This window comes from Gopherus flavomarginatus, chromosome 8 (genome assembly GCF_025201925.1).
Source record: "Gopherus flavomarginatus isolate rGopFla2 chromosome 8, rGopFla2.mat.asm, whole genome shotgun sequence".
Classification (NCBI taxonomy): Eukaryota; Metazoa; Chordata; order Testudines; family Testudinidae; genus Gopherus; species Gopherus flavomarginatus.
Window position 1 is genome coordinate 64,656,961 of NC_066624.1, and position 17,014 is coordinate 64,673,974.

The window sequence follows — 17,014 nt, forward strand, 5'->3', positions numbered from 1 at the left end:
CTGTAAAAAGGATATACGAACTGTGTGAATGCACAATCCAGAAGACCAAAATCAAAGGCTGTTTTAAAATGACAGATAAGAGAGAAATGAAATAGCTCAGACACTTAGTGCTTGTCTATACGGCACTGGCTGTGTGCACCATAGAGTGCTCTATTATGCTGTGCTCTAACTGCCCAGCATAGGCTATGCTGGCTCAAGGTATCCAGTTCACCTTGGTACCAAGGTATCTTAGTTTGTGCCAGCAGAGTCTACATGGAGCAGTCAGAGCGCAGCATGTTGGTGTGCGCTCCAAATCACGCGCCTCTAATGTGCACTACTGGCATTGTGTAGACAAGCCATAAGTAAGGAGAAATATGGGTATCCTTAAGATATCTGCATCCCCATAAGCACTGTAAGTTCATTTCAAAACACAAACCACTCCTCCTGTTAACTAGACTTTTAACAGAGTTTACAAAAATGTGTTGTCTGTCTGTCAAAAGCCTTTCTAAACACAAACAGAATCAAACACCCAACAAAAAAGTATTGGTATGTATCTGAGGACATAACTAGTGATAAAGCTCCAGCTAGATATGCAGAATTCTCTTTATTAAAAATTTTCACTTCATTGTGGTCTGTTATGACCATTAGTGTTCAGATACTTCAATAATGCACAATGGAGGCCTCACAGTTTCAACAATAATATTCAAAAATGAACTTAAAGAGGATTTGCTTTTCAGACCTACTAGAACACTGGAAAGAGTATTATGCATTATGGATTTACAATGTATTATCTATGAATGCTGGGTTAGCGTTAGGAAGGCAACTTTTCTGGAGGATCTGTTTGTGGTTTTACTTACTGGGCGAGTAGACAGAAGATTTCTGAGCAGTCCCAAAGTTTTCATTAGCACGTTTACATCTGAATCAGAGAGTAACTGGAATAACTGTTCTGTACTCAAACCTTGTAAGATGTCTGCTTTGATCTTTTGTTCTGCTTGAAATGCCATGTTCTGAAGGACAGATACATACAGAAAAACTGAGCCATACACTTCATATTAGCATTTCTCCTTCACTTAATTTTTCTCAGAGTGTGCTTTCCATTCTGTCTACAGAAGAATTACCACCATCTGCTGTGCATACGTTCTTGATAAAGTAACCCTGCAAGCAATGCAAGGAAATGTTACTCACCTTGCAGTACCTGGAGTTCTTTGAAATGCATTGTCCCTAGGTGTAGTGCACTTCAGGTGATTCACAGGCAGCGTCTTTTCAAGGAGGCGGGTACCCAGAGTCCAATGCCACAACAGACTGCAGAACCACCCTGGCCAGGAAAACATCTGAGGCAGCCTCCTGCACCAGCGTAGAATGTCTCACAAAAGAACCCCAAGTCATTGCTCAGCAGATGTCAATGAAAGGGACATCCTTGAGGCTGGCTACTGAGGCTGCTTGGGCTGTCATAGAATGTGCTCTCACTTTGCCCATAAGAGGGACATTGTTCATCTCATAACAGAAAATGATGCATCTCTGGATCCCTTTTGACAGCCTCTGTGTGGAAATGGCCTCTCCTTTCATCCATTCCATAAATGATACAAAGTCTAGGAGATTTCCAAAATTTCATTCTCTGTAGGCAGACCACAAGGTCCCTATGCATATCCAAGGAGAGACACATCACCTCCTTCCGCCTGGTGTGTGGTTTAGGGTAGAACACAGGTAGATGGATAATTTGGCTGATGTGAAAGTCTGATACCATCTTAGGGAGGAACTTCTGGTAGAGTCTCATGAGTGCCTTATCCTTGTGGAAAACTGTACCGGGATGGGGAGATCTGCCATGAGTGCCCCCAGATCCCAACCTCTTCTGGCTGACATGATTGAGACGATAAATTCTACCTTCATGGAAAGGAAGTAGAGAGCAAGATCCCGAAGGCTCAAACAGCACCTTAGTCAGAGTTGATAAACCAGGGTCATGTCCCAGACTGGTATCAGCTTTGCCACTGGAAGGAAGACTCTAACCAAGCCTTTCAGGAACAGAAATGGGACTGAGAGAGAAAATACAAAGTAGGTATGTACAGGTGGGTGAAATGCACTAATAGCCACCAGTGTCCCATGTATTTTAAGGATAATTGGCTAGCCTAGTACATCTAGGATTCCTGACCGTGAAGGGGAAATTCATTATCGATCAGACCAGAATATAAATCTTTTCCACTTTGCTGTGTAGCATTTCCCAGTAGAGTCCTTCCTACTACTGCTTAATACGACCTGGACATCTGCCAACCAGGATTACATTAGCCCATTTGGCCCCAGAGTTGCACTGGAAGCTCATGTTCAGCTGATTATCCACCAAATTCTTGTTCAGAATCAGATGGCGATGGTGAGTGGGACCACAGAGATATTGGTAATGGCTAATGTCATGGAAGTGGGTGGAGTAGTCCAGAGTATCAGTGACTCTGGTTCCATACATACGATTAGACCACCTGCTGCCGAGAAGCAGGCTGAAGCAGTTTCTGTAACTTGGACCACTGATGCCGAAGGCGCTGGATCTGATAGTGCCAATGCAGAACAGGTGCTAGCACTGAAGTACCACTTTTGGTATGGGAGAGTGGTGCTGTCTTGCCCTTTGATGAAGTCCTGGGCTGGTCCTTCTCAGAAGCAGACACCAGGGTCCAGAGCACAAGGTGTCTCCTGACTTGGTGCAGGACGGGGGACTTCTGTCTCCTTTTAAAGGGCTTGGATGTGAAACTTTCCCTCTTGTCTTTATAGGAGTGTTTGTATCTCCCTTCTGCCCTGTCTTGAAGCTGATGAGGGAAGGGGTGCAGGGGCCCTGGAACTGGCCTGAGCTGAACTCAAGAGGCTGCTCCTACCTTCTTCAGACTGATGTACAAGAGAGTCTCCCTGGGTCACAGGCTGTCCCCGTCTCATGTACCTCTCCATGAGGATTGCTTGGAATTGGAAGTCCCTTGACTGCTTTGCCTTACTTGGGAACAACCAGCAGATACTGCACATGGGCAGGACGTGTTTCCTGCAGGCAGTACAGACAGGTACCGTGATAGTTACCAGGAAGGGCTTATGGGGATTTTTGTCATACTCCTCCTCCCACTACTGAAAGACCGGGGGGAAAGGGAGAGAGGTAGTGGTGTACACGAACCACTTCTCACCCCAGGGGCATGGGGAGTTGTCCCAAATCTTAAGGATAGATCCCCAAATATTTATCCTAATGACAATTTATTTACAGACAGAAGCTGAAGAAATCGGCACGTACATTGAAGCTCCATGCCAGACCATCAGAAGTAAGAAGGAACTAAGATGCAGACCATGAGGACAGTGGGGGCGCATGTGTGGACCAAACAGACACTCAGGAAAAATTCTCCAGTTCTGGGCCCATGGAAAGCATGTGCAATCGCTCAAGTACACTACACATAGGAACAAGCACTCGAAGAACTGCAGCTTATGAAGGACATTTTTGGATCTCCACATCCCTGACAAAGTCCCAAAGGCTCACCCATTTTCCCTTGTTTTAAATCTTCCTTCTTACTTTTACCCAACTATAGCCTTACCTTTGAACTAATCAGTTATGCTGTTCAATTAGCTCATGACTGACATGTACAAGTGAAATTGATATAAGGTTTGAATTTTATTCTTGCTTTGATCTCTTGATTTTACACTCTTCGCATAATTCCATGGATTTTACACTTACTTTATTATTTGCTGGAAATTACCACACTGTGAAGCTTACATCAATAGTTTGTTATGGCTATAACTATACTGCCAAGATTACATATATAAAGACATATCAGCAAGATCATTTTTTATTTACTGGCTTACAAAAAGTGGAAAGCTGACTGCAAAGAGTTACAAAAGGATTTCACTAAACTGGGTGACTGGTAACAAAATGGCATATGAAATGCAATGTTGATAAGTACAAGTAATGCATATTGGAACAAATAACCCCAGCTGTACATACAAAATGATGGGATCTAAATTAGCGGTTACCACACAAGAGAGCTTGAAGTCAACATGAATAGTTCACCCAACTGTCAGACATTAGAACTGGATGATAGGGGATGGATCACTACAAATTGCCCCGTTCTGGCCCATTCCCTCTGAAGCATCTGACACTGGCTACTGTCAGAAAACAGGACACTGGTCCAGATGGACCATTGGTCTGACCCAGTATGGCCGTTCCTATGTTCTTAATATACTTTTAGGGACAGATTACTATTATCTTGTATAGTCACAAATATAGGCAGGCTGAACTTCTGCAACGTTATTTTTAGTAACTGGTATGATCTTCATGGTCAAAACTAAAGCTCTGAATCTCCCTTCCTTGAAGTGTGTTTTGGTGGTTGGCTAGTTGTGTGTAGTGTTTGTATAAACAATGTTTCATTGGAGTGAGTACTTACCATTAAAGCCCAAATGCCATTCACTCGCAAAGCAAGATTTTCACTCTGGGTTAAACTACATAGAAGTTCTATGGCTCCTGATTCTAAAATAGGCTGAAAAGAACAGGAAAAAACACACAGTTTTAGAACACCATGAATTTACTGGACTTACATGTACATCTATGAACTATTAAATGTGGTACTGCACACTGTGTTTATCTTGAGGTGGATCTTGGTTATTTATTGAGGAACTGTAGACATAACTATAATGAAATGTGTATGCACACACACCCTTTTCAGACAATCTTCGGTCTCAATAGACTGCTAGCAGTGAAGCACCTTTAATAAAAGACCACCTTCATTAGCAACTGATTTTTGATCCCTTGAGCAGACACAGAAGACAGGTTTCACTGTCTTTAATTGCATTTAAACAGGCTGTATTTGCTCTTCACATTCACTAATGAAGACACATTGAGATGCAGTGAGTTCAACACGTATACAAACAACAGAAGAACAACGAAGTGTAATAAGGCTAACTCTTAAGACTTCTACTGACAACCCGAGAAAAACTCAAAGCGCTTGTGATATCAGACAATGAGGTTATAGGACAAATACCAACAGATGGATTTTGAAAGCCCCAGATTACTAAATGAAACAGAAGCTACAGTCCACAACAATCAGGGTTAAGGTTGTCATGGGAAAAACAGGCCAAATTCTTCCCTCAGGTATGTAAATCTATAATATCATCAAAGTCAATGGAATTACTCCAGACTGGGGGATATTCACCCTGTGCACAAGGTCTTCAAAAGCCCTCTGCACCATTTATGTGTCACATAAGGCCTCAAAATAGGTGAGGACCCCTTACACAGGGGTGAATTTCACTGAATTTACACCAGTATACATGTAAGGAGAATTTGCCCCATAATTCTGTTTGCTTGCACATGTGCTTTATACTAGGGTCTTTCATTACAGGTTGGCAGAACACCGCTGTGACATGATTTGGCAAATGCTAATTTACAAATATGGATTAACCATTACAAATTTAAAGATGAAACATCTAGGGTGACATGGTTTATTCTGAAATTATGTGGAATAAACAGTAATAAAATGTCATATATGCAAAAACTTAACTGTAAATTTTATCACCTGATTGAGATTAAATGTATGCCATTAGCTATAATAAACATTATCTCCGCAGTGGTATTAATACTTCTCTCAATATTGAAAAGGTACTATTATAATAGAGTGTGAAAAGTATGCTGATACTCCTTGGCAACTGAAATAAGGATCTGAATTAAGATGCTAAATACTAGAGCTGCCAAACTGTTAAGTTTGGCAAAATGCTGACGGAAGTCAGGCAGGAGCTGGAGCTGGGAGTCCCTGGCTGGATGGTTGCTGTGGAGCCGGGGATCCTGGAGAGCCTAGCAGTTGGTTCCTGATCTGGTCGCCTCCCTGGGCTGCCCTCCACCCTGGAGAAAGGGCGGGCAGGCTGCCAGCTGGGAAGATATTTCATAGAAAATTCCAGGATTTTTTTTGTTCTGGGACAGAACAAAAAACCTCAGACACACTGAATTTTTCATGCACCAAAAAATCCTGCTCCAGCTCAGCTCAACTAAATATACAGACAAAATTATTTTTGCTACTGTAGTTGGTATTTAATGTATAATTCTTAAAGTGCTGCAAATAAAAAAGAAAATACAGAGTATGTTAAACAAAACAAAGCATTCCATAGCTATCTGAAGGAATTTCAAAACAGCTTCTCCTTTTATTTTGGCAAATCATGTCTAAGTAAAGACACATTTGCATAAACTTGCACATTTTTTCATGGAGAAAGTCTCCATCAAAGGGCTTGTCTTCACCAGGAGATCTGATCACATTTAGATGTTATGAGGAGTGGAGTTAGCTGACACCACAGTACCCTTGGCTGACTGGTCACTGTAGATAAGGTTATAAGCACAGCCTGTTGACATGATGCTGAGCATTATTTGTCATTGTCTATACTGACCAGTCAGTTGTGCTCATTTTTTTTTTAGCTAATTCTGCTCCTCATGATGAAGTCTAAACATGATGAGATCTCTTGGGGAAGAGAAGCCCATATAAATGGACCCATTAGCAGTCAGAGTGCAACAGTCTCTGTCTGATCCCCTAGCCATGGTAGAGGCAAGAAATGTGCAATGAGGTCACAAAGAAGACTAAGCTCTGATAAAGTTATGGTATATCACTACTGAGCATACTGATGAGCATTTTTTCAACTGCTTATAACATCTTTATTTTTAACCATTTTCAATAAGGACTATGTATGGCCACATCAAGTTTCAAGTTGCTAATCAGTCGCTTTTTTTGTAGCCATGTTTAAAAATGTGTGGATGAAATTACTTTATAATGTGAGAAGTGTTTTTTCCCTCTCTCATCACAGAGCAGATGAAGGGATTTTCTTCAAACTTAAAAAAAATGTCACCTATGGGCTTAGATCAAATACTGAAAATTATAGCCCAAAAGATGAATGTTTTGCCCATTATAATACAGAAACGCATATATCAGAGTAAAATGAATACATTATAAAATGAAATGCCTAAAGAATATCCTAACCATACTCTACACTTCTTGGGCGGCAATATGTATATTGTACGCTGTGTGCAACATATATTGATATGCATGAAGCACATACACTGCATGGTGAAATGCACAATGTACTTCATATAAGCCAGTGCACTATACATTATACAATGCAATTAATAAAAAAACTTTCTTGAGCATTCACTTTTGTTCAGCCTGGTGAAATCACATTCCTGCAATTACGGCCCATTTCTGCTCACAGTGACGCCAACAGGTGTTTTGCCATTGTGTTGACTGAAGGTACGATTGGGTTTCAAGTCTATGAACTCAAATTGCTGAAGGTAAAACACATGGCTTACCTCTCAGCTGTCAAACTTATCTTCTGGAGAAGACTGAAGTCCATTTTTAATTATGGCCCATGGGCCGAGAGATAAATCTAGTACTATATACTCCCCTCATGCCACAGATGTGGAAGAGAGATTTGTATAGAGATCAAGGAGAGCCTCTGGCCTTTATGTAGTAACAGATTTTAGTTATGATTATAACTTACTATGTATTCAGTCCCTCATTGTCATACCCAGCATCACTCAGTGGGGATATCTGCTCTTCTTTGGGACAACATTATTCCTGCCCTTTGTTTCTTTTTCTCTACTTCCTCCCTTTTTTTGTATGCCATCTACGTTCTTCCCTCTGCAATTCCTTCCTTGCAGACACTCCCACTTCCCCACTTGTCACCTCGATCTGCATTTTATCTGCTAAAATTATCAGCAATTAACTAGATGGGTTTTTTTTAAGAAGAGATTCTAGAGCTTGTGAAAGTTGTTGGCTTGACAGCCCTGAAGACTGAAGTTATCTGATTTATCTCTAGAGCAGATACAGCACAGGCAACAAGGCAGATTTATAAATGAAAAGTGTTTTAAAATCTTATTAAAGAAGAGTCTATTAGTAAAGTTAGGTCTCATACAGCATACCCACATCTAACTACTCTAGATAGGACCACCTATTCTGTCGTATCACTAAATAATTAACAGTGTTTTTTTTTAACTGACAGCCTATCAATGATAAAATTGCATCATCCAAACATTATAACTACTGTATAATCACCTGATAGTGATTAAAAAACTTCTTTGCTTACTCAAAAGTCATTGCTGTAACACACAGTTCTACTAAACAAGCAATAAGAAGAAATGATAGGTGAATACCAACCTCTTTGCTTGGGGAGAATTCAAGGAGTAGGTTGCATAGTGTGGAAGATGCTACCACCAGGACTTCATCTGGAGCATTCTGTAAAACCTAAGGGCTCGAGGAGGAGAGTGGGGAGCTCCATTAATTGTTATGAACAAGACTAAGATCACTTTTAAACAAAGTTATTGTTTTGCTTAGCAAGAGCCACCAGATGAGCCACTGTGCTCTCATACTGCAATGAAGGGTTATGCTGGGATTTGGGAATTCACCTCCACAGTCATCCTGTTGAAGTACAGCAGTTTTTGAACAAAAAAGCCTTTAGGCATTGTGATCTGCATGACACTGATGTCTATTTGAAGGTGGGGTGGAGCAGCTGATAGTCTTCCCCACCACTCATGTGTCCTGCTCTTACATGGGCCATAATAGCTCTTCATTTGTGGAAAAAATAATTTTGAAAGAGTCACATTCTTCCTTTTCGGTGGACTACGGAGCTGGCACATCAAAGAGGAGCAATCTACACTATCCTACACCATGAATGGTGCACAAAATGCATCTCTTCGATGCACTGAGCAGGCCAGGAGGGAATGAGTCATTGGAGATGCATGTTCTCCCTTGGGGTAATGGCAACTCTGAACAGCCTCCTACAAGGGGCTTTGTGTAAACTGCAACTACCTACCACTATATGATTACTGTGATTACAGAGTGCTACAAAATCAGTTTGCTTGAACAATCCTTAAGTGTGTTTACTTAAATCATTGTGCTTTTACATTTAACGGTTATAAAAGTAAAAAAAACCAAAAAACACTTTTTCCTTCTTGAATGCGGGAAAAGAAGGTACTAACCCATACAGTAACTTGAGTTCTTCAAGATGTTTTGTCCCTATGGGTGCTCCACCATAGGATGAGGACGCACCTGTGCACTCTTGACCGTAGACTGTGAAAGCAGTGTCTGCAGGTCCACACCTGCACAGAGCAGCACCTCGTGCTTTGATACGAGGGCATAAACTTGCTGCCACTCATTTCCTTCTCACTCGGGAAACCAGAGACTCAAAGCCAAAGACTCCACAGCAGAGGGAAAGAAGGGTAGGGGAGAGAGCACTCATAGGGACAAAACATCTAAAAAAACTCAAGTTACTGTCACCTTGTCAGATTGGTCCATCAGCCCTCACAGAAAGAACGCCGATCACAACATATCCTTCTTATTGTTCTAGCCATTCCTTCAGCCACCCGCTGGCCAGACTGTCAGCAGCACCACACACCCGACTCGCATAGCACACTGCAGCCCAAAACACCTGAGCAAAAGTGATCTGCTAGCCTCAGCCTCCCAAGTAGCTGGAATTACAGTCTCTAGTCAAGAGTGCACAGATACACGCACATCCTACAGTGGAGCTTCTATAAGGATACATATTCAAAGGAGAATGAGTGGTTTTAACTGGGATTTATGAAGTCAGAGTTTAAGGCCAGAAGGAACCACCAGGTTATCTATTCTGACCTCTTGTATATCATAGGCCACTAAACACCCCCCTAACCATGCCCACACCAAGCCAACCACCAGAATTAGACCAAAATATTACAAGCCCCCAGCAAACTAAACTATTGTGTGCCACAGGCAGAGAAGAGGAGGGACCAAGATGTAGCAATCTCTCTGTTCGTGATCTGTTACTGCTTACGGATATTGGCAGAACAGGACACTTTATTTAAGAAGAAGACAGGGACAGTACAGTCCAATTCCCACCTTTCTGCTGTGGCAGGGAATAGACTCCACTTGCCATTGAAAGATCCTTGTTCAATGCACCAGAGAATGGAAAACAAACCAAAAAAACCCTTCTTTTTTTAATCCTTTTTACCTTGTGGACAATAATTCCTTCCTAAGCCCTAACTGTGTGTGTGGTGCAGCCCTATGCATGAGCAAAAACTAGTATGAGCCTCAAATTCCATTTTCACTCAACATACTGCCGACATCTGTTGTCTATCTTTTGTTCTTGAATCCCAGTAAATTAGATTCTGACACGAAATTTCTAACTGTTTGCCTCCAGGACAAAATTATTCCATTTTCTTAACCTGACCTTTATTATTATTGTTGTTACAGTAGTTTGTTTTCTTTCCTGTTGCTGCTATCACCTATGAACTTGTGATCCCTTTTTATATGCAACTTTAAACTAAGTTCCCTTTGTAGACCCCTATTCTCCCCTCTATACAGCCATAACAACTTCAGCTGATCATCTTAAGGAAGGCTTGTCCATGTCTTTATTCATTTTTGTAACCATTTTGAGATTAAACTTCCTTTTCTCTACATCACAACAAGTATAAACCGGGAGACATTTCCACACACTGCATTGTGGAAAGGAGATGTAGGATAAAAAATCTAGTAAGTTTTCCCCATTAGCTGCCAACACAATGTTAAAAAAGCACCCGATTCTCCACTGTCTGGCACCTTGGATAGTCATTTATACACACACTAAGTAAAGTATAGGACAGTGGAGAATAAGGCCAAAAGGACTGATATAAATCCAATGGCATCCTTCTGTGGGCCTCAGTCCCTCACATGCCGTGGTGAGTGTGCCCACTTATGTTTGACAGAAGGACTGTACATTTATTTACCACTAGCCAGAAATATTTTCCTTTTCAAACATGATTTTCAAGTTGACTGAATAACTACACTCAATTGTTCAAAAGTAAGCAGCTTCTCTTTTCTGGGGGAACTAGTGAGCCATTAACTTAAAGGCAAGGATCAAAGTCAGAGGTGATGTAAAATGTGGTGTAACTTACTTATGTAAGTGGGTATAATTTATATACTGAAGGGACAAAGGCAGAATTGTTACAGGAAAGTCAACCAAAAGTAGGGTTTAAGACAATGTACCTCTAAAGCTACTGAAATGAATTTGCCTTGACACAGTTCAAGAGAGACAACCAATGCTTGGTAATGGAGAAATGCCTGAAAACGTGAAATTCCTAATTACAATATTGCTGACATTCCTTTCTACCAAGCAAATCCATCCCTAAAATTTTTCTCCTGATCAATGGACTGGGAAGCTCTTTCTGTGGTCACAAATACAATAAGCAACCAAGAGCAGGATGCTAGTAAAACAGTCAGATCCATTTTGAAGATGTGGATACATTTTATATTCCCTTTTGAACAGGGATGGGTACAAGGCTGAGCCAGAGATCATGGACTGGCTGAAGAAGGCTTTTTTGGAATGGATGGCCAGGTTCTCCTGCCATTGTTCTAAAATATCAAACTGCTGTCTTCACCTAAAAAGAGGAAAAGAGCTGATAGTCACAAAGAATCATAGAACCATAAGGTTGGAAGGGACCACAAAGGTCATCTAGTCTAACCCCTGCCAAGATGCAGGATTTGTTGTGTCTAAACCATCCAAGACAGATGGCTATCTGGCCTCTTTTTGAAAATCTCAAGTGAAGGAGATTCCATGACTTCTCCTAGGCAGTTTGTTCCATTGTCCTACTGTTCTTACAGTTATGAACTATTTCCTGAGATTTAATCTAAATCTGCTATGCTGTAGTTTGAACCCATTGCCTCTTGTCCTGTCCTCTGTGACAAGAGAACAACTTTTCTCTATCTTTCTTATGGCAGCCTTTCAAGTATTTGAAGACCGCTATCACGTTCCCCTTTAATCTCCTCTTTTCCAAACTAAACATACCCAATTCCTCCAGCCTTTGCTCATATGACTTACATTCCATCCCTCTGATAATTTTTGTCACTCACCTCTGGATCCTTTCCAGTTACTCTACATCCTTTTCAGACAGCAGTGACCAAAATTGGACACAGTACTCCAGCCGAGGCCTAACCAGCATGAGTAGAGTGGTATTATCTCCCAGGACTTGCATGGTATGCCTCTGTTTATGCAACCCACAATTGAATTTGCTTTTTTTTTTTTTTTTTTTTGCAACAGCATTGCACTGTTGACTCATGTTGAGATTGTGTTCCACCACAACTCCCAGATCCTTCTCAGCAGTGCTGCTGCATAGCCAGTTATCCCCCATTCTGTATTTGCACGTTTGGTTTTTGTTCCCTAAATGTAGCACCTTACATTTGTCTTCATTGAATTTCATTTTGTTGTCGATAGCCCAGTTCTTCAATTTATCAAGATCCCTTTGAATTTTAGCTCTATTCTCCAAGTGTTGGCAAGCCTCCCTAGCTTTGTGTCACCTGCAAATTTGATCAGTAGGCATCCAGGTAATTAATAAAGATGTCAAGCAACACTGGACCCAGAACAGATCCCCAGTGACAGGTTGAAGGTTAGAAGGCTGATTCATAAATTGTGGAAACTAGAGGTCAATATGGCCAAGGAGTTTAGAATTCATAAAGAAAAGGTGGTTGTCCTATGAGGTATCCAGGTTCTAGAGATGCCCAAGGCAGATAAATCCTGCCTGCAAGAAACCTTAATGTGTCTACGGATGGAGTACAAGAGAGACCCTGACTGTAGGCTTGGAGGATAAGGACCTACAAAGGAAGAGTCTTGAATCTGAGACTCCCTGATACTCCTTGCAAACTCCACTGTTGGCAGTGAGGCCAAACCCAAAAACTAAGACCCAAGACTGTTCAGGCAGCCAGCACTAATGAAATCTGAGGGGTAATGGGCAAAGAAGTCCTACTTTGTTCCACAAAAGTCACCCACCCCAAGTCAGGGTCAAATGTCATCCACAATTAAACCAACACACCCTCATTTGGTGGCATAGTCAGCAGCAAGAGAAAAGATTCTAAGGCCCAGCACTCATTGCTGAAGCATCAACCAGACTGGCTGAGAGTCATCTCTTGGTCCAGAAACCCCTTTGGATCTGATACACTTGTGCTGTTTCACTTGCGAACGAAAGCCAGGGTAGTTCTCAAAATGGCAGTACTCTTGCTGCCTTTAACAAAGGCCTGCATTCTCCAAGCCCTTATGTACCTTGTTGTCAGAGTTCCTGGCTCTTCTTGGTTCTGTGCCACTTCCACAATCTCTGAAGATGTGTTGAAGCTAAAGTTGCTGACATGCTTGCCTGGCTTATATCATGAAACAGGACAGTTTATATCCTTTACATATTTTCATCCTGTCTAACTTAGCTGTGGATCCTGTTAAACTCAGGATTTGCAATGAGTTCCACAGGATAATTTCCCTTTTATCAGTTTAAAATTTGCTACCTTTTAATTCCATTGAGTGTCCCCTTGTTCTAGTAATATGAAAAATAGTAAATAGGAATTTTTGACTGACTTTTTAACATTATTAATTATTTTATATACCCCCACCATGTCATCATTAATTCATCAACTCTCTAAGCTATATGGCCCTAATCTTTCTATTTGTCTACTCAATTCTGTTGCCCTTCTCTGTACCTTTCCTATTTCTGCTGAATGATTTTTGAGGTCAAGTGCCCAAAACTCAATACACTGTTTAGGTATGGTTATATCATGATTTACACAACAACATAATATTTTCATTACTATTATTCATTAGTAGTATTATAGAAGTGCCTAAGAGTGCTAGTCATGGGCAAGGACCCCATTGTGCTAGGTGCTGTACTCTATCCGTTTCTTCAGGTACCATAATATTTTATTTGCCTTTTTGATCAAAGCTGTGCACTGAACAGGTTTTCATGCAGATGTCAGCTATTCAGTATAACAACATTGGCTTCTATGCAATAAGCTTAGGCATGCTGCATATTTGAGGGCAAAAGGGGAACTGCAGAAATAGGACACACTGCACAGAGTGCCTGACAGCTTCCTCATTCTCTCTCTCACCTGTACCATCGCATCTGCTCTTTTGTTCTATGCTTAACTAGGCAAATCACAGGAACAAAATCTCTTAGCCTTGCACACTGTTTCTGGTTGGTTTGCCCATTCTCTCCTCCAGAAACTGCCATTTTCCCATAGATAGAGCAGCATATACAGTACAATTAGTCTTCCTCTGTCCTTTTTCACTAATTCAGTACAACCCGTTCTTCACAACCACTCAAGTTGTTCAATAAACTGCAGTGCATATGACAATGCAATACGCGCTATTTTTCCTTCTAGTTTACGTTTAGGCAGCCTGATTTTAAAATCATAAGCCATGCTTCCCCTCTCCTCCTTGGGGCTGGTGCTTCTGGGGCTGGACTTGGGGGTTGTGCCACAGGCAGCAGTGCACTGCACTGCCCCAAGAGGAACACAGAGAGATTTTGCATTAGGCTGACGACTAATGCTCTACTCATATCATGGCCCTGCCTCTTCCAGCATCCTGCTCCCTGGGAAAGTAAAGCAGCTGGAATGTAGGATCAATATCCCCTCTCCACGGCGGCAGCCTCAACTTCAGTTGCCGGTTATAGGCTGAGCAGGGAAACAGAGGGGAGCCCTTTCCTATGTTCCTGAGTAAGGGCTAGGGACAATCTGGGTCTCAGTGTCTGTCTTATTTTGTAATACATTGTGTTACATTTCAAAAGAGAAAGTGCAGGCAACGACACTGTCTGCTGTTACTGGGCTTTTGCTGATTTGTAAGCCTCCAGAGAAGATCACACATATCAGATGTCAAGGTGATACCTATTAAGATTCTACAAAAAGACACTAACTTAAGAATAGATCACATCCACTTCCAAGTGTATAATTCTTGCTATTTTTCGTCTCACCTTCATTAAGGGTTTCCATACGGCATGATCCTGGAAACTCGTCCGTAGCTGCTGCACAGACCGGGACAAACTGTGCAAACATCTACAAAGAAAAATGAAATGAGGTCTGTGAAATGCTTTCATTGTTTCTCTTTACACAGATAAAGCTAGGAATTTCGTGATAATTAATACAACACCAAGAAATATTTTACTACTATCTTTGATGAATTTTCGGAGACTAGAAACTGCTTTAGGTTAGTTTTAGTGTTTGACGGATACCACAATTTTTAGCAAATGAAAATTATTTTATTTAGACCAGGAAGGTTCATACCTGACTGCAGATAGCCGCACCTTGATACTAGACTCAGACAAGCCATTCACAATTCGGTCCATCATATTTTCAGTCTCAATGATCTGGAGAAAAAGGTTAAAGGAGCATAAATAACATAAGGTGGATAACTTTTGTATTACTTGTAAATGCTGCTGTTTTACTGTGATTTATAACATTCCAAATTTTGCATATGAGAAGAGAATTTACCTTAGAAACAACCACCCTTATTTCCCCTTATGGAACCACTGAACTCATCAATTAGATAATAGCATCTACTCTCTTTGCCTGACTGTGGTTTTCTTCTGATGCTTTCTTGGTGATTCGTAAGGCTGTTGATGGAAAAACTGAAGTTCTGTAATGCTGTGCAGACTGTGGGTAGTAGAACTTACGTTTTGGCGCTGGTGTGCAATACCCAAGGAATAGAATGTAGTTCTAAAATCCTTGAGGGTGTGGAGGGAATCATCCATTTTCTTTTTGAAAAGATGGGATTCATCAAAAAGGAAGTCTTCGATGATGTTTTGTACATCACTGGGAAAACCAGAGGAATGGAGCCACGACTCCCTCCTGACGATGACAGTAGCCACTGAGCATAATGAAGTACCTGCCACATCTGCTGCTGATTGGAGCGAGGTCTTGCTACCAGCATCCCCTTCTCAATTACTGCCTGAAAGCGGGCCAGGTCCTGTTGTGGCAGTTTCTTGACAAAGTCCTCCAATTTGCTCTAATTCAGAAAATCATATTTGGCAAGTAATGACTGATAATTCGAAATCCTGAACTGAAAGCTGGTTGAAGAGAAGATTTTGCAGCCTAAAAGGTCCAGTCACTTGCCCTCCCTGTCAGATGGGTGGAGCATGGATGCTGTTGCCTAGTTTGTTCCGTTGCTGCCTGCACCACAAGTGAATTGGGAAGTGGGTGTGAAAACAGAAATTTAGACCCCTTGGCTAGTAAATAATATCTTTTTTTTCTGCCCCCTTTGGGGTAAGTATACATATGGCCAGTGTATGTCAAACTGCGAGAGCTGGCTCGAGAATGGCATTGTTGATTGGAAGAGCAACTCTGGTTGGCTCTGATGAGTGAAGTATATCCAGCAGCTTATGCTCAGTGTCTTGGATCTCCTCCAGAGGAATATGAAGCTCACCTGCCACTCCATGCAAGAGATCCTGGAACTGGCAGTAGTCATCAGAAGATGGGGGATGCTGAAGCCACTGCTGCATCAGGAGAGGACAACAGGAATCTCAACTGTTCCAGCAATACTGTCTGAGCTGGACTGAGTGGCTCATCTCCCATTACTGGTTACAAGCTCAAAGGCGCCCAAGACGGTGAAATAGGTGAAGCCTCCCTAATGGAACAGGCAGGTTCCAGTGGAGGGTATTGGGGCCAGGATCCCCATAGGGCCAGCATGATGGTTCTGGAAGGTGCTGAGGAGGGCTCCAGTGGCTCTGTGGCTGCTGGAGTTGAGGATACTGCTATGATGTGGAAGGCCTCCATTGGTATTCATAGTGGTGGGAAGGGATGGACGGTCCTTGACCTTCATCCGAGTCCTCCAAAGACTAAAACTCAGTTCCATCGGCTGCACTGTCAGAGCTAGTGGAAGTGTGTACGCTGCTGGAGCAATAGGCGAAGAGTGCCTCAGATACTTACCAAATCCTATTCTTAAAACTATCAAACTATTCAAAACTACAACAAAAACAATAAAAATGGTAAAAACTGTAAAACTAACTATGTACAACTGTAGATTTTTTCAGTGTGTCACATGAAGAGGACACATAGGACAAGTCTACACTAGCACTTATGTCAGCAAAACTTTCTTTCACAGGGGTGTGAAAGAAAACACCTCTGAACGACATAAGTTTTGCCAGTATAAGCGCTCAGGCGCTCTCCCGCCAACACAGCTACCACCGCACGTTGAACTGTTTTTACTATGTCGACGGGAGACCTCTCTCCCGTCGGCATACCATGGCTAAACAAGTGCTCTTATAGTAGGACAGATATATTGATACAGGTGTGCCACTGTAAGC

The 17,014-nt window shown here is 41.7% G+C and overlaps 2 protein-coding genes across 6 annotated transcripts in view; one reads left to right on the plus strand and one right to left on the minus strand.

The window, feature by feature from the left end:
* PPP2R3A (protein phosphatase 2 regulatory subunit B''alpha) overlaps positions 1-17,014 on the plus strand; it is a 767,863-nt gene that overhangs the window by 389,293 nt on the left and 361,556 nt on the right. The window lies entirely within an intron of this gene.
* ARMC8 (armadillo repeat containing 8) overlaps positions 1-17,014 on the minus strand; it is a 191,165-nt gene that overhangs the window by 27,252 nt on the left and 146,899 nt on the right. For all 5 annotated transcript variants that reach the window (XM_050965445.1, XM_050965443.1, XM_050965441.1 and 2 more), the window contains 5 exons: positions 14,997-15,079; positions 14,687-14,768; positions 8,112-8,198; positions 4,371-4,463; positions 837-986 (listed from right to left, as the gene is read on the minus strand). In XM_050965445.1, the coding sequence (XP_050821402.1) occupies positions 837-986; positions 4,371-4,463; positions 8,112-8,198; positions 14,687-14,768; positions 14,997-15,079 (495 nt within the window). The remainder of the gene's footprint in view (positions 1-836; positions 987-4,370; positions 4,464-8,111; positions 8,199-14,686; positions 14,769-14,996; positions 15,080-17,014) is intronic.